The sequence below is a fragment of the Monomorium pharaonis genome, chromosome 3, assembly GCF_013373865.1.
Source record: "Monomorium pharaonis isolate MP-MQ-018 chromosome 3, ASM1337386v2, whole genome shotgun sequence".
Taxonomy (NCBI): domain Eukaryota; kingdom Metazoa; phylum Arthropoda; class Insecta; order Hymenoptera; family Formicidae; genus Monomorium; species Monomorium pharaonis.
Window position 1 is genome coordinate 6,488,676 of NC_050469.1, and position 13,989 is coordinate 6,502,664.

Genomic DNA, 13,989 nt, shown 5'->3' on the forward strand with positions numbered 1-13,989 from the left:
AATAACGCCGAACTGGCGAATAATTGGCTCGTACTTATATAAGGATGAAATCGAAAACTTGGACGACGGGAAACGTCGTAAGGAGGAAAGTTCGAGACGGGCGGTCTCTGAAAGTCGCAGGCAAGAACAATTGCTAAAGCCGTTTTCGTCATAATTCCATATTCTTTCTGGTAGGTGCGTCGCGTTATTTCGCTCTAGTTATGTTTCTGCAACATTTCCCCGGGGTGGAGTAAATTTTAGACCAAGAGAAAGAAAGTATTGTCCGCTCCGTCGACGAGGCGGCAGAGAAGCAGTTTCGGGGCGCGCAAAGGGCCCACAAAATAGATCACCCTCTGTCGTGAGCCCCCGCGGCAGGATATCGCAAACGCTCCGCTTTAAAATCCACACGCTTGTGTAACCTCTCGCCAATTTTGATCAAAACGCACGAATTATTGTTATTGATCTACTATTATCCGCCTGACTTTACTCCGCCTCCCGTCTCCCCCCCCCCCCCCCGCCATTCGGACGCCCACGGAGAATGATTAATTTCGCACGTGTGGCCCGTGAATTTAACGAAGTCCGAAGTGGGACTCGCAAACTAACAAATATTTACGATAAGTTTATTCTATGAACGAGGTGTTAATTATGCATGCTGACAAATACCGCTGACGTTTAATGGATTTCATTAACATATCGGAAAAACATATCGGTATGTAAACGCGCGTGTAAGTTCGAAACGCGATCTACTGGACTGTAAAAAGAAAGAAGTGCAATAGTAACAAATAGTCTGAATCCGGCACTTTGCCGGAAGCGGCGAATTTAATCGATTGTGACAATATACGTTTGTGCGTGCGGCACCGTCATAGCAAATTTCTAATCGCTTTGATGTCAGCGGCAGGTCACTGCAAACTGAAGCAGATAAACTTCCTTCGCACGCGCAGGCTAATACGCTCGTTTTCCGCGGTTCGCGGAAGCTTCGCTACAAACAATTTGCCTGAAATTGCCGCGTACGTGCCGCGATAACCGCCCGGGAAAACGGAAATGGCCCCCTCGAGGACGCGGGTAAGCGTCATCCTCCTCGCGGCTCACGTCTTACAAAAATTCGCCACTTGTGCCGCACGGCGCGCACTCACTCCGGGAAACTATGCAGGCGGTCGGTAAACCGTGCCCACCAGCTCACTCCCGAGATGCTTAAATTGCCATTACGTTAGCAAAACGCTCCGGGGACTGCGCCGCTTGACTTCGGCGAATTTTGCCGTTAAACTTTATGGAAGATAAAAACATGGCGCGCAAAAACCCGTGCGCCGGTTAAACTGCAAATGTTGTATCCAACTTCATTAAACTTATCGCGATCATAATTGAAGATTACAATTGAAATACTGCAGCGCTGCGGAGCACTATTAACAGTTGGAAACACCAACACCGTGTTTAACTAATGATTTGCAAAATCACTTTTATTATGCGCCCGATGTTTAAAGAGAAAGTTTCGTGCGTAACATGTAATATATGTTTAAGCTTATAGAGTAAACATGTTGTGAACATATTTTAGTTATTCCCTTTACAATTTTGTAATCTCAACGGACATAGAGAATAGTAGACATACAACCTATTGCGTCGTTGTCAAATCTTATCTTAATCTATTGTGTCTTAAATATCTACGTTCTATATTTAGTTTTTTTATTCTTGATAATCGGAATTAAACGAAAGGTCATCAAGTTTTAATAAAAAAATCTTATATATGCTACTATTTTCTTCAGTGATTTGCAGTTTCACATCTAGTGACGTTGCTGAAATATGCAAATCCGAGAAATTTTTAGATCCTAAAAATTCGTATAAATAACAGAAGCTATAATTTTATCATTTAAATAGCAAAATCGATATCTAAACGAATTATTGAAGTGGAGGAAACTTTTGTAATATTAAGCAATAGAAATGTAGATTCTTGTTGTTTCCAACGGAGATGCATAGCTACGTTTATATCTCTACTTGAAACAATTAGCAAGGCTATCGCGGCAGCTGTTTAACAGTAGCTTTTCTTCCCTTTCGATTCGTATATGTAATTATTCGATAATGACAAAAGTCATATCGATAACATTTTATTCATTAATGTCATTATCCTTCAGCAGGCACGTCTATAATTAATAAAGCTGAAAGGTAACAATATCTGTATATATCACGCAGGCTCGGCCAACAGTTATTATTACTCCTGGAACAAACAAGCTGCTTGCCTACGCTAAATGCAGAAGAGCTAATTTTATCCGGGGTAATGTTATATTACGTTATATCTCTACAAAGTTTGTATCTAATAATATTTATGTCGCGGTTGCGTATCAATGAAATTTCGACATTGATATAATCATATAATATTTGTTAAATATTATGTTCGTTTATTGTGTAACTCAAATCTTATATACTTAAATATATTTTCTATTATGTTCCACATGTTGTTTACTCTCTTACTTATTTATAACATGGAGTCACATATGTCATCGTATACTAAAGTTCATTAAATGACTTAGCACTTCCAGAATAAAAGGTTAAACATTTTCGGTCGAGCACATCGCGCTCTATCGTCAAATTTTTATCTCAGTTGGACATTTTTTGGTGAAAGATTAAATATAATAATTTATGTAATATTAAATAAATAAATAAAAATTTTTATAATTGTAATTATATATATTTAGATAACATATATTTGACCGAAAAAAATGGTTATATTAAATTAACATTTAAGTTCTTCGGCATCGATAAATCTCAATATAAAGAAACTGTAATTTCGAACGTTAATGTTCAAACGCAATGTGCAACTTGTTTTGTTCTATGTCCGTTATGCTACTCACCATAAACATATCAATCATTCTAATTACATTCACTATATTTACAAAAATTAAAGCTTTTATAAGCTTTTACAAATGACAATTGACGATAAGTATAAACACTTTTATAAATTCAAAAAATTCTTTTTTGTTATTTTAACACAAGCTATAACTTTACACATATGTACACATTTACGTAATATCAATTGTAAATGGTATTCTATCTTACTTGTTATAACAATAAAAAAATAATTAATATAATAGAACACATGCCTGTATTTTAACAACATTCTATCTCGACTTTCTATTTTAATCTTTCAATTTGCTTGGAAAGTAAAACTCGACATGTGATCAAAGAGAACTGCTAACAGTCAATAAAAGTTCTACCCGGTTTTCATTTCGCACTGGCGCAATTTTTGTTTGACGAACAAATACATGGTTCAATGTGGTTCACATAAAAAAGATTCAACTAAGTAAAATAAAGTTTCTCTTTCCTAAATGTTAATTTCGCGATCGCTGTTTAAATATACGTTTATATTCTATCGGTACGTACGGTGTATCACGATTAATTATCTAGATTAAAAAGGTTTAGATTAATTGTTCAATGAGTCGAATTAACTTATTAGCAAGGAATAACATGGTGAAATATAATCTTGATCATTTAATAATCAAGACAGTTAATTATTTACAACAAAATGCTTAATTAATCGCGATGGAGCGAGCGAACAAACAATACGACGCTTCCACGTTTAAGCGTCCCCATATCCTTGCACCATTAATATTTATAACAGCGTTATCATCAAACTTCATCATCGTTTGCCCATCAAGGGTCTAAATGCGTGGCCGTCACAAAGAGAAATCCTAAAACAACGTCCCTGTCCACCCCATAGTTCGTGTCGCCGCCACCACTGGCCGGCAAGCAAGCACAGGCAGGCTGGCAGGCTGGCAGGCAGACAGGCCAGGGGTGCAGGAACGAGCGGGGTCGACCCTGCGCGCAGCCTCCCCAGTCCACCCCGAAGATTCAGTCGTCGTGCGGCAGAGGAGGGCCGAGGAGCGCCCGGTCGAAGCGCCGAGGTCCTCTCTCCACTCTCGTCGTCTTCTATCTCCACACGCGTGTCTCTTTTTATCCGCCTCGCGTTCTCTCTTCGTCTGGACCAGACTGAAAACGACCGGCTCCCTCTATCGCTCTCACTCGCCCTTCCCCCCTCCTCTCTCCCTCTCTCTTTGTCTCCCTTTCTCTCTTTATCTCCCTCCGCGAGTCGCGAGTGAAAACGAGCCGGGCAGCGCCGCGCCGACCTTCACCATTTTGGTACACGCAGCACGCGACGTACGGCCGTAAAGCCGCACGTCCACACCACCGATCCTGACGAAGGGAATCCGCGAGAGGAGCCCTCGCCGAATTTTGCCGGAATGCGCGCGGGGCGGCCGGTCCGCTGCGTGAATTCCGTGACGAAACGACGGCGACGCCGGTCTGGGGGTTGCTAGCCTCCCTCAACTCCGCCTCTCATTCCTGTCACTCTATTCGTTTCTCGCTCGCGCTCTCTCGCTCCCTCTCTCTACTACGAAGGGTGGGTGGTGATACGCCGGTGGCAGTGGCGGCAGTACTGTGTGGATGCTTGTACCGGTGGGTGCTCTCTCTAGTGTGGTAGTAATAGTAGTGGTCCCTGGTGTTGGTGACGATGCTGATGCTGCTGCTGTTGGTGGTGGTGGTGGTGGTTTAAATTTCAGCCGCGTGCACGGGTTCACCTACGTGAGCCATTACACGGGTCCTCGGCTTTCTCGCCGACTGGGAAGGCTATATGAGCGGTCACGGTCCACGGACGCAAATTCTGACCGCCTTCGTCTACGTATTCCTTTCCTCTCATCGCAGTCGTCGTCCTCGTCTCCTCGCATACCATCCGGTGTGCTGACGTGTGTCCGACGTGTGCTCGCGCTACACGCCGAGGCTTTGCTCGCTCATCTCCGACCGAAATTTCCGGTGCGTTCGATCCCTACGTGACAGCACGGCCAACCATAATATCGTGTATGCGCGTGCTTTGTTGAAAGGATGCATCGTACCGCCGCTGCGCTGCCCTCGTCGTCTCGTACTGATTGCTGAGGTAACGTAGCAGCCAGAAAGAGAGAGAGAGAGAGAGAGAGAGAGAGAGAGAGAGAGAGAGAGAGAGAGAGAGAGAGAGAGAGAGAGAGAGAGAGAGAGAGAGAGAGAAAGATGCGATAAAAATATTATCGGCCACTCGCAGCTGCGAAATGCGAAAAGATGTCAGGATGTATCGTTGCACTTCGCAAATGCCGGATGAAAATCCCGCCGTTCTCAGCGAGATCACAGCGGATAACTGGGGGAGGAAAATGCGATAGTCGAGATAGAGGGCTATTTTTCAGGATTATTCGAACAATTTAAGAGATGGCTCGAGTATCAATGACAAGCATATAGTATCTCTATTTTAAACACAAGTTCGTATCTTTTTCAAAAATTTAAAAGTAACTTTTTTTTTTCGTCAATTCAGTCGGTCGATATCGATCGCCTAGCGTATCAAAGTACTTATCATGTCTCATCGTCAGACAAATCTCACCGATCGCAAGGGAGTCCAAGGGTTGCAGCGTGTCCGTGTTTTTAATCGCAGAACATTATTGGTTTTTACAATCTCGCACCTTCAGCGAAAGAAAAAAAGCGTCTCTTTCTTCTCCATTATGCACACCTTTCCGTATATGCGGGCGGCTCGATTTTTCTCTCACGAAACTCCGCGTGTGCAAATACGGCCGGGTGTGCGCGAAATGCCCCCCCCCCCCACACGTACACATATGCTCAAAAAAACGCGTTGGGTACGCATGTGTGTGCGTGTGTGTGTGTGTGTGTGTGCACGAGTGTTTCCATCGGACGGGAAGTATCGTATCATTGCGACAGGTCTCTCGACCAGTCGTCGTGACCCTCTTCAACGCCGTGTAAAAACAGGAAGTATGGTAAAAACATCATCCGTTCTACCGTGATAGCCGGGGAGCCCGATTAATCGGACGCCGAAGCGGAGAGTGGGAGCCGCTGGAAATTACCGAGATGTATCTCTCTCTCCCGATTATTTCATGTGAATCCGCCGCGAGATTAAGCGGCTTTCTACAAGCCCGATATATGTCCGCGTGTGCATATATCCACTCCGTGTGCACGGGTGTATGTACATACGTATGTATACGTATCTACGTATCGCGCGGGTGGTGTGGCACACCGTTTCCGTAAATTTCGCCCGACGCCCCTTCTTCCCGGCGACAATTAGACGCGGTAAAACCGTTACCGATTCCACGCGCGGCCAACCGTGGGTGAGAAAAAGAGGAGCGATATTGCACAGATATGGAAAATTCACACACACACACACACACACACACACACACACACACACACACACACACACACACACACACACACACACACACACACACACACACACACACACACACACACACACACACACACACACATACACGTACACAACAGATTCGACAAAACGACGGATCATTCCGAGCGTGTATCTTTCGAACAAAAGCGTGCAGCTTGCTACTTTGACGCGTTTCGCAAGAACGAGTTACACGGGTTGTGTTATGGATGAGCGTTCGAAGTCTCGTTCAGCGTGACGGCTGGAAATAGGGGTTGCAGTCGGGGGTGGTTTGTTTTGCCCTCGTCCGTTGAATAGGAACAATCGGCTCTCGCACCGGTGTGCGCTTTTTCCCGCGATGTAGGGTGTTGCGTCGAGACGATCGACGATGTAGAGGACGAGCGTGTGCACGGGGAGGAAGAGGCGAGGAGAGGAGAACGAGGAGGAGGAGGCGGCGGCTGCGAGAGGACGAAAAATATGGTCCGTGTGCATGTCGAGCGTGTCGACTGCCTCTTTTTGCTCGTCTTGTGCTCTCTTTTGCCTCTTCTTCTTCTTTTTTTCTTTCTCTATTTCGTCGTCGCCCGCTGCTCGAGGATCGTTGACCGTGTCGAATGTCGGTCACTGTAAATGAGATTCGCAGAGACGCTAGAGAAGTCCTCTCGAAGCTGTTTCTCTCCCTCTCTTTCTGATTTTCCATCCTTCTCTTTTTCTTTTTCACTTCTCTCTCTGTCTCTCTCTCTCTCTTTCTTTTTCTATTTCTCATGAGAAACTCCCGAAGTATACCAATGGCAGAGCGAGAGGATGGAGAGTGCCAAGTTGCGGGCTGGCGCAGGGTCGTTTAAATGTTTAGATTCGCGGTGTTAAAGTCCCTCTTTTACCCCTAAACGGGAAAAACTTCTTATCGCGCGTGGAAGCTAGCGTTCTCGCACATTTGGAATGCAGGGGGAGGCTTTCGCACCGCGGAAAAATACCGCCTTCCGGGAACGTAGCGCACGAGCGCGGCGTTTCAAGTGGTTTTAATTTCAACCACGATAATTTTCGTGGTTGCGAGAAAGAGTGCCGGCATCTCTCTCTCTCTCTCTTTCTCTCTCTCTAACGGGAAATAATTATTTTAGATGACAGCCGACGCAATGTGCGCGAAAGTCGTTCTCGCGTATGATTCGCGCGCACGCACACACACGCACGCACACACACGCACGCACACACACACGATCGACTGCAATGGAGCCTCTCTTGCTACGATTATATCGGCAGGATTATCAAGAACACGTTACTACGAAATCTCGCTCTGCCTTCCGCATTATGAGTATTCCCGAAACGAGCTGCGGTATTCCAGTGTAGCGACGGTGGGATTTATTTGTCGCGTATCGCCGGGAATAATTTTTGTTAATTATTTGAGACATTGTTTATATCCTTAGACAGCTATGCTTATCGATATTTCCGCAGATATTTTTAAAAGCCCTCTCCGCGAGTGTATTAATTCCGCCGTTAATAACAGGCTCGCAAATATTTTCGTCGAAAAATATTAGCTTTACGTTTATTGCTTTTTGCGCTAGACTCACTGAGATTATGGTGCTTTCGAACAATAGAGTCACGCGGCACGCTGATGCTTTTTCATCCTGAAAATAATTCTTCGGAAAAACTTTGGCAAGAACTCTCATAACCGTCTACATATTTACATCGTTAAAACAAATATAAATCGATGATCGCTATCTACAACCGACAGAAAATTTCGAAAAAAAAAAAGATTTTTAGACATTCCATTTAGTAGAGAAAATTTTGATGATAATATATACAGAACAAATTCTCCCGACTATTCAAAGCTCATGTCGACAGTTATCGCTAAAAATTTTATAATAAATAAATTTTTTATGAATTTAAAGTTTCAGCTTATCAGGATTACGTTGCTCGCTTTAAAGATGCAAGAAAAGTATAATTAACTGCTAATATCACTTCGGAATGTATTACAAGTTAATCGTAGGTACTAAAATTATATCTTGGTGACAAATAATCTGTCGCACTTTCGGACACTTGTGATGATATTTTTTAATAAAAGCTTTTTCCCTCTGCTGGAGAATTCCCAGAGGTGCGAGCCGCACCTGGGCTTCGCGCTCGGTGTTCAATGCTTTGACTCGAGTTTTCGCGAGAGTGCGAGAGCTTTCTGCAGCAACAAGCGTGTACGTGCCCGTAAGCTCAAAGCGGCGTGGCACGATCTCGCGAGAAATCTGTACGTTGCGCGTCGTTTTGCAGCTGCATGTGTGCACCGCTGTGTTCTTTCCAGATTCGAGCGAATCGGCGGCGGCGTCGGCGGCGGCGGCGGCAGCAGCGGTGCGGCACGAGAGACTTCCGAGGGGAATACGTGCAACGCGAGAGATGCCAGCCTTCGTACCGTTCGCGCCGCATCCTGGGAGATACGTCACGCCGCGGGAACTACGACGACTACTACGTTCGTGGGAGCACTCGGCGGTTTTACACTTTTCCACTAAATCAGCCGTTAACGTCCCTACGGATGCCCCGATCTACGATCGATAAGCGCCCGCGAGAAGCGTCTCAATTCGACCGTCGTGATTCTTTCGTTGACGTCGAACGCCTCCTCCGCGGCGGAGGAGAGCGAGAGAGAGAGAGGAAGATTCCTCGCGATGCGCGTGACGGGGAAGACATACGAGCAAGAAATGGATGGGAAAAGTACGTTCGAATCTTAGCCCGCTCTGCCCCGTAAATAGCGTTTTGTAACCCCCGTCACGTGAAATCGATATCCCTTAAGAGCCGGTCCGTGAGGTCGTTCGTCAGACCTCGGTGCTGCCTGTTTCATCCCCCCGTGCAAGTGGAAGAGAAAGAAAGAGGGGGCGCGCGCCGAGTCTGCGGGGAGTCTGCGGGTGGAGGTCTGCGACAGGAACGGGGCTGAATAAAAGAAGATGCACAGGAAAAGGCCAACCTTCCTCACCGACATGGGACTGCTAATGTTCTTAGCGGTAACGGCCTCTCTGTTGGGTTATTGCCAAACGGACGAAAAAGGTAAGACACACAGCGTCGCGACTCGCGACCTCCCTTTCGCTTATCCCTTTCTTTTCTTATCTCCCTTGCCGTCTCTTCATCTCCCTCTCCCCCCCCGGGGGGAGAGCGGCGGCGTCGAAAGAAATACGGATTTCGCTTTCCGCGTCGTCCAGAACTCGGGGGGACGCGAGGGCGAAGGGACGGCGCGCGAGTGGCGCGCCGCGTGCGCGCGAGAAAGAGCGGCGAAGATTAACTTTTATGGCCGCCGGCATGAGTAGTTCCCGCGAATTTACTTATAGCGGGAGCGGTTTAATGGTCGCCGCGCGCATACATCGCCAAGCGCTTTTAATAGTGCGCGAGACTATAGCGCGTTGCACCCGGCGCGGCGCCGCGTCCCTTCGTAAACACCCCCGCACAAACGATTATATCGCGGGAGCGCCGCGCGCGCGCGCGCAAGTCTCTTAACCCTTGATCCGCGAATAGTCGAATAGTCGAAAGTCACCGACACGCTTGACAATACTTGGGCAAGCTTGTAGAATAAAGGAAAACATTTCTCGATTTGAAACTACGATATAGCGAGAAAAGTATAAGGTAATATCTAAGGTAATATAGGTATTAATATAATAAGGCATAAAAAAAATATCTTCCGAGTTTACACCTAATTTACTTATTTTGAATATTCTCCATAGCTGAATAAATCAAGTTCCATTTTCTTTAGTAAAAATTTCAAAATTTATATTTTCAACACTAAATTTTATTTACTATTTTTTTTAAAGACAAAGAGACCTTTGGTTTTATATTCTCTTATGATTCTGGCGTTAGTATTAATTGCACGCTTCCAATTGGCTTTTCAGCTCTTACTGTTAAAAAGAGATTTACCGATATTCAATTTTTCATATTACAGCGTATCATCAAACTTGACTTTTTTGATGTTTTATAATCACTTTAAGATTAACTCGAAATATGCTGTTTCTATGCTCTTCCTCTCTTTATTATCCCGAAGTTTCGCGCATATTATTAAATATTTGCATTATGTCCTTCGTTATACCGGAGCGTGAGACATTTTGTGCGAGGAATAGTCGGTTATATGCTGGAGGCGGGGAAATATTATTTTGTAATTTTGAGAACTAAATCATTAAATTTCTTCGGCATTAACTACGTATACTTCATAAGTACTTATTAATACTTATTAATAGCGTAGATTATATGTCCATGACGCAATCAAAGTTAATAAAAGTTAAAAATTCAAGAGTTAGTAGCATAACGAAGAGTACCGCTTTTTATCGATTTTGAAGCACTAAAAATATAATTATAAGGTCAAAATTGAAAATACATTTTTTATCATTTCACAATACAATACGCTCGATGGGAAAACCGGGCAAGCGAGAAGAATGGAAGTGAAACGTTTTCAGACTCGCTAATTAAATTTGCCCAATTTGCAATAATCGAACGCGGAAATCACGTTGAAGTAATAACTTGCTACTAAATCATACGCCGTTACAATACATATCGAAGTGCACTCGTGTACGTATTACCGGCGTATTCGTTTATCGTTGCGCAATGCTCGATGTACGTGGCTTAGCCGTTTCATCCGAATAAACTGGATAATCGAAACGTGTAATCCATGCGCCATTAGTTTTTACCGGAACCGTCCTTTCCGGCAATGTACTTTAGCAGATTGAGCTGAATTTAACAAGCGGTTAGATCGCGATGCTCATGCGTACGATGCAAGTTCAAACAGAAAATTGTTCATGCTCCTATCGGGGCAAATCTAAAAAAAAAAAAAACAAAAAAAACAAAGTTTGCCGGTGTGCTTGTAACAATCGATACATACGTCGCGTCGCGTATTTCCGTGCCAATAAAATCTGTGTGCACTCGGTGCACACTCGCGTATTAATGCATATTGCAAACTTTCCAGAATTTTTGTCAGTTGTCATTACTTATATGTACGTATGTGTGCATAGTTGCGTAACCATTTAAACGAATGTTTGTTTGTATATAGTTAGACGCTAAATTCCGGTCAAACAACTCCCACGAAATGTAACAGCAAATAAACCATAATAACCATAACGGCCAAGAAGCATAATCGGCTGCATAAACCGTACGTTTATTCAACGATTAATCCAACGCGAAATTATATTTTTTTCGCGGAACGTATGCCGGAATATCCCGAAACAAAATGAGTTCGCGATACCTGCTGCTCACTAATCAGTTTCCCGTTTGCCGGATTAATCTGCGCGGCGCGTGCGAGACATCGTATCGCGCCGTGTCGCGCGTGGCATATCGCGCATTTGTTTTTACACGTTCCGACGGTTCCGACTGGATAGTGGATACATATTTTCGCGAAAAACACGCACATCGAGAAAGAAAGAGAAAGAGAGAAAGAGAGATTTACCGTTGTTACGCGGCCACGTTGCATCGACCGTGTATTTTTTGCGTGCCGGTTCATGCGGTTTATATCCCGCGAAAGTGTGTTAAAAGAGTGTGCACTATAACGCAAAATATTTTTGCAATAATAAGATAAAGACCAATAAAAATTCAAGTGCTCAATTAATACAGTATCGTGCTACGTAGTATTAAAGATATAAAAAAAAACCGTACAGTTTAATTCACTTAGGACTTGCTTCAATGACATAATAAATAATTTCGAATGGAGTGAATTTATTCTCAAATGCGCTTGCACAGAAAAAAAAGAACATTTCTATTTCCAAAATGTTAAATACTGAAGTGAGATTACGTAGCGTTTGACGGACATAATTATATTCTTGAATATATATGAAACAATGATTATCTTTCTTATATGTAATTTAATCTTTTTTAAAAAATTTTAAAAGCCAGCAAAATATTATATTTTTATCTTAATATTATAACAGTCAACTCCTATATGGGGATAATATGTGCACGGTTGAAAAATTTGTGTTAAATATAACATATCGCATGTCCCAAACGATTTACAGAAATTTTTCAGTTAATTTATTATAACATATTAAGCATATGTTAAATACAACATAAATATTATGTTATATTTTAACATAAAAATAAATTTAAATTTTATACTTTGATATAATTTTTATGTAACAATTTAATAAGAAAATTATTGTTTAACACATAACATGTTACTTTAACACTATCATAATATTAGTGTAATATATATAACGAGATCACGTCGAGAAATGATAGTTAATCTTATAAAATAAGCTCAACATTTTTTTCTGTCAATTTTAACAGATAAATTCTATCACTGATAACAAGAAACATATTTATCGTGTAGAATTAAAAATACGTACACATTGTGTCACTTTTACACTTTTTCCAGTGTTATTTTAATAATTTAACATTTCACTTGAATTAACAGCAATATGTTAAAATAACAAGCAAATGTGTCAAATTTTGTTGTGTTGATTATGTGTTAATGTGTTAAATATCTTTTTCTTAATAAAATTGTACAAAATTCTTCATGTAAGCAAGTTACGTAATCTCATTTCAATATTTAACATTTCAAAAATAAAGATAATAAAAAATTTTTTGTATAAATAAAGTCATACATGCAGTCTCGTTCATTTTATTTCGCAATTATTTTCACAATATAAGCGGATGCAATTGAGTATTGATAGCTAATTGAGATTGATCAAAATCGCTTCGCAAATTGCTAATTTTTATTTTTGCGTGCAACACTCGATATCCATTGAACGGAATCAGCAGGGAGCAGAGTATCCGATGGTTTCCATGAAACCTTACGAGGTCGTTTCCATTTGCTAGTTAGATCGTGATGTACCGCAACCACCATCACGCGTTAATGCACTGTATACTTTTTCTCGAAAGCCGCAGGCTAATTATAGTTACGGATGTAGAAAAATCTGTACGGCTCGTAAAGAAAAATACAATTACAAAAGCTGCAAAAAGTTCGTTTAAAGTGGTTGTACTTCATAATATAGCTCGAGTTTATATCCTATGCAATTATTCTATAATATGGTTTATACTGAATGCAGGTCAGTTGACGTATTTAGTGCAATTCGATGCAATTACAATACAATCAATGGGAAAACGTGGAAAATTCAATCTGAGATATATTCGTAAAATTATGGAAAATCCACTTAATTTCCAATTAATAGTACAATCATGAATGCATTAGTCTGGTACTGCAAATTACCTATTAGCTATGTCACGGATTAAAAAAAGTTTTGACAATAACAAGTTTCACTTACGCTAAAAAAATGTGCAACGCACAATTTTTCATTTCGGCTAATCCGTGTCAAATGTGCAAATGATATTTCGATGTTACGCCAGAGATAAACTATTTGTGAGATAACTACATAATACACTCTACATACGAGTTAGCAAGTTTCAATTTATTATTTAATTTTGCACTATAAAATAAATTCCTCTTTGTGACCAAAATTCATGGAAGACCGCTAGTGAATGTATTCGCATGATTAACTCGATCTCTTTTACGTAACGATCCTGCTGTTTTATACTGGAACAAAGCGGATCTCGATTTTTAGTAATTCTATAAAATAAATAACTCATCGAATAACAATCGAATGCGTATTGTCGATCCATATACAGCCACCGAGAATCGTAATTACCATGGCGAACGTATGGATGGATATGTATCGAGTGTACAATTTGAATAACAATCTACATATGGATAGTTACATCAAGTACATATCTCAAATATATTGCGCTATATACAATCGCGCGGATGTATGAAACATGTGGTCATCTTAAAGCATGAAATTTATTATACAAAGTTTATTTATTATTATGCAAAAATTACACGTCTAACGAATTGTTATAAGCACAGAATGTATATTTTTTGCTCAAAATTGTACAATTTTCTC

The 13,989-nt window shown here is 41.8% G+C and overlaps 1 protein-coding gene across 7 annotated transcripts in view; it reads left to right on the forward strand.

The window, feature by feature from the left end:
* Positions 1 to 1,419: 1,419 nt before the first annotated feature.
* LOC105840134 (chondroitin sulfate proteoglycan 4) overlaps positions 1,420 to 13,989 on the forward strand; it is a 47,626-nt gene continuing 35,056 nt past the window's right edge. The window contains exons 1-5 of one of the 7 annotated variants that reach the window (XM_036283669.1): positions 1,420 to 4,894; positions 5,036 to 5,246; positions 8,038 to 8,135; positions 8,230 to 8,381; positions 8,436 to 9,169. In XM_036283669.1, the coding sequence (XP_036139562.1) occupies positions 9,070 to 9,169 (100 nt within the window). In that variant the 5' untranslated portion in view covers positions 1,420 to 4,894; positions 5,036 to 5,246; positions 8,038 to 8,135; positions 8,230 to 8,381; positions 8,436 to 9,069. Of the gene's footprint in view, positions 4,895 to 5,035; positions 5,247 to 8,037; positions 8,382 to 8,435; positions 9,170 to 13,989 lie in introns of all 7 variants that reach the window. The other 6 variants (XM_036283668.1, XM_036283671.1, XM_012686927.3 and 3 more) reach the window with 6 other exon arrangements.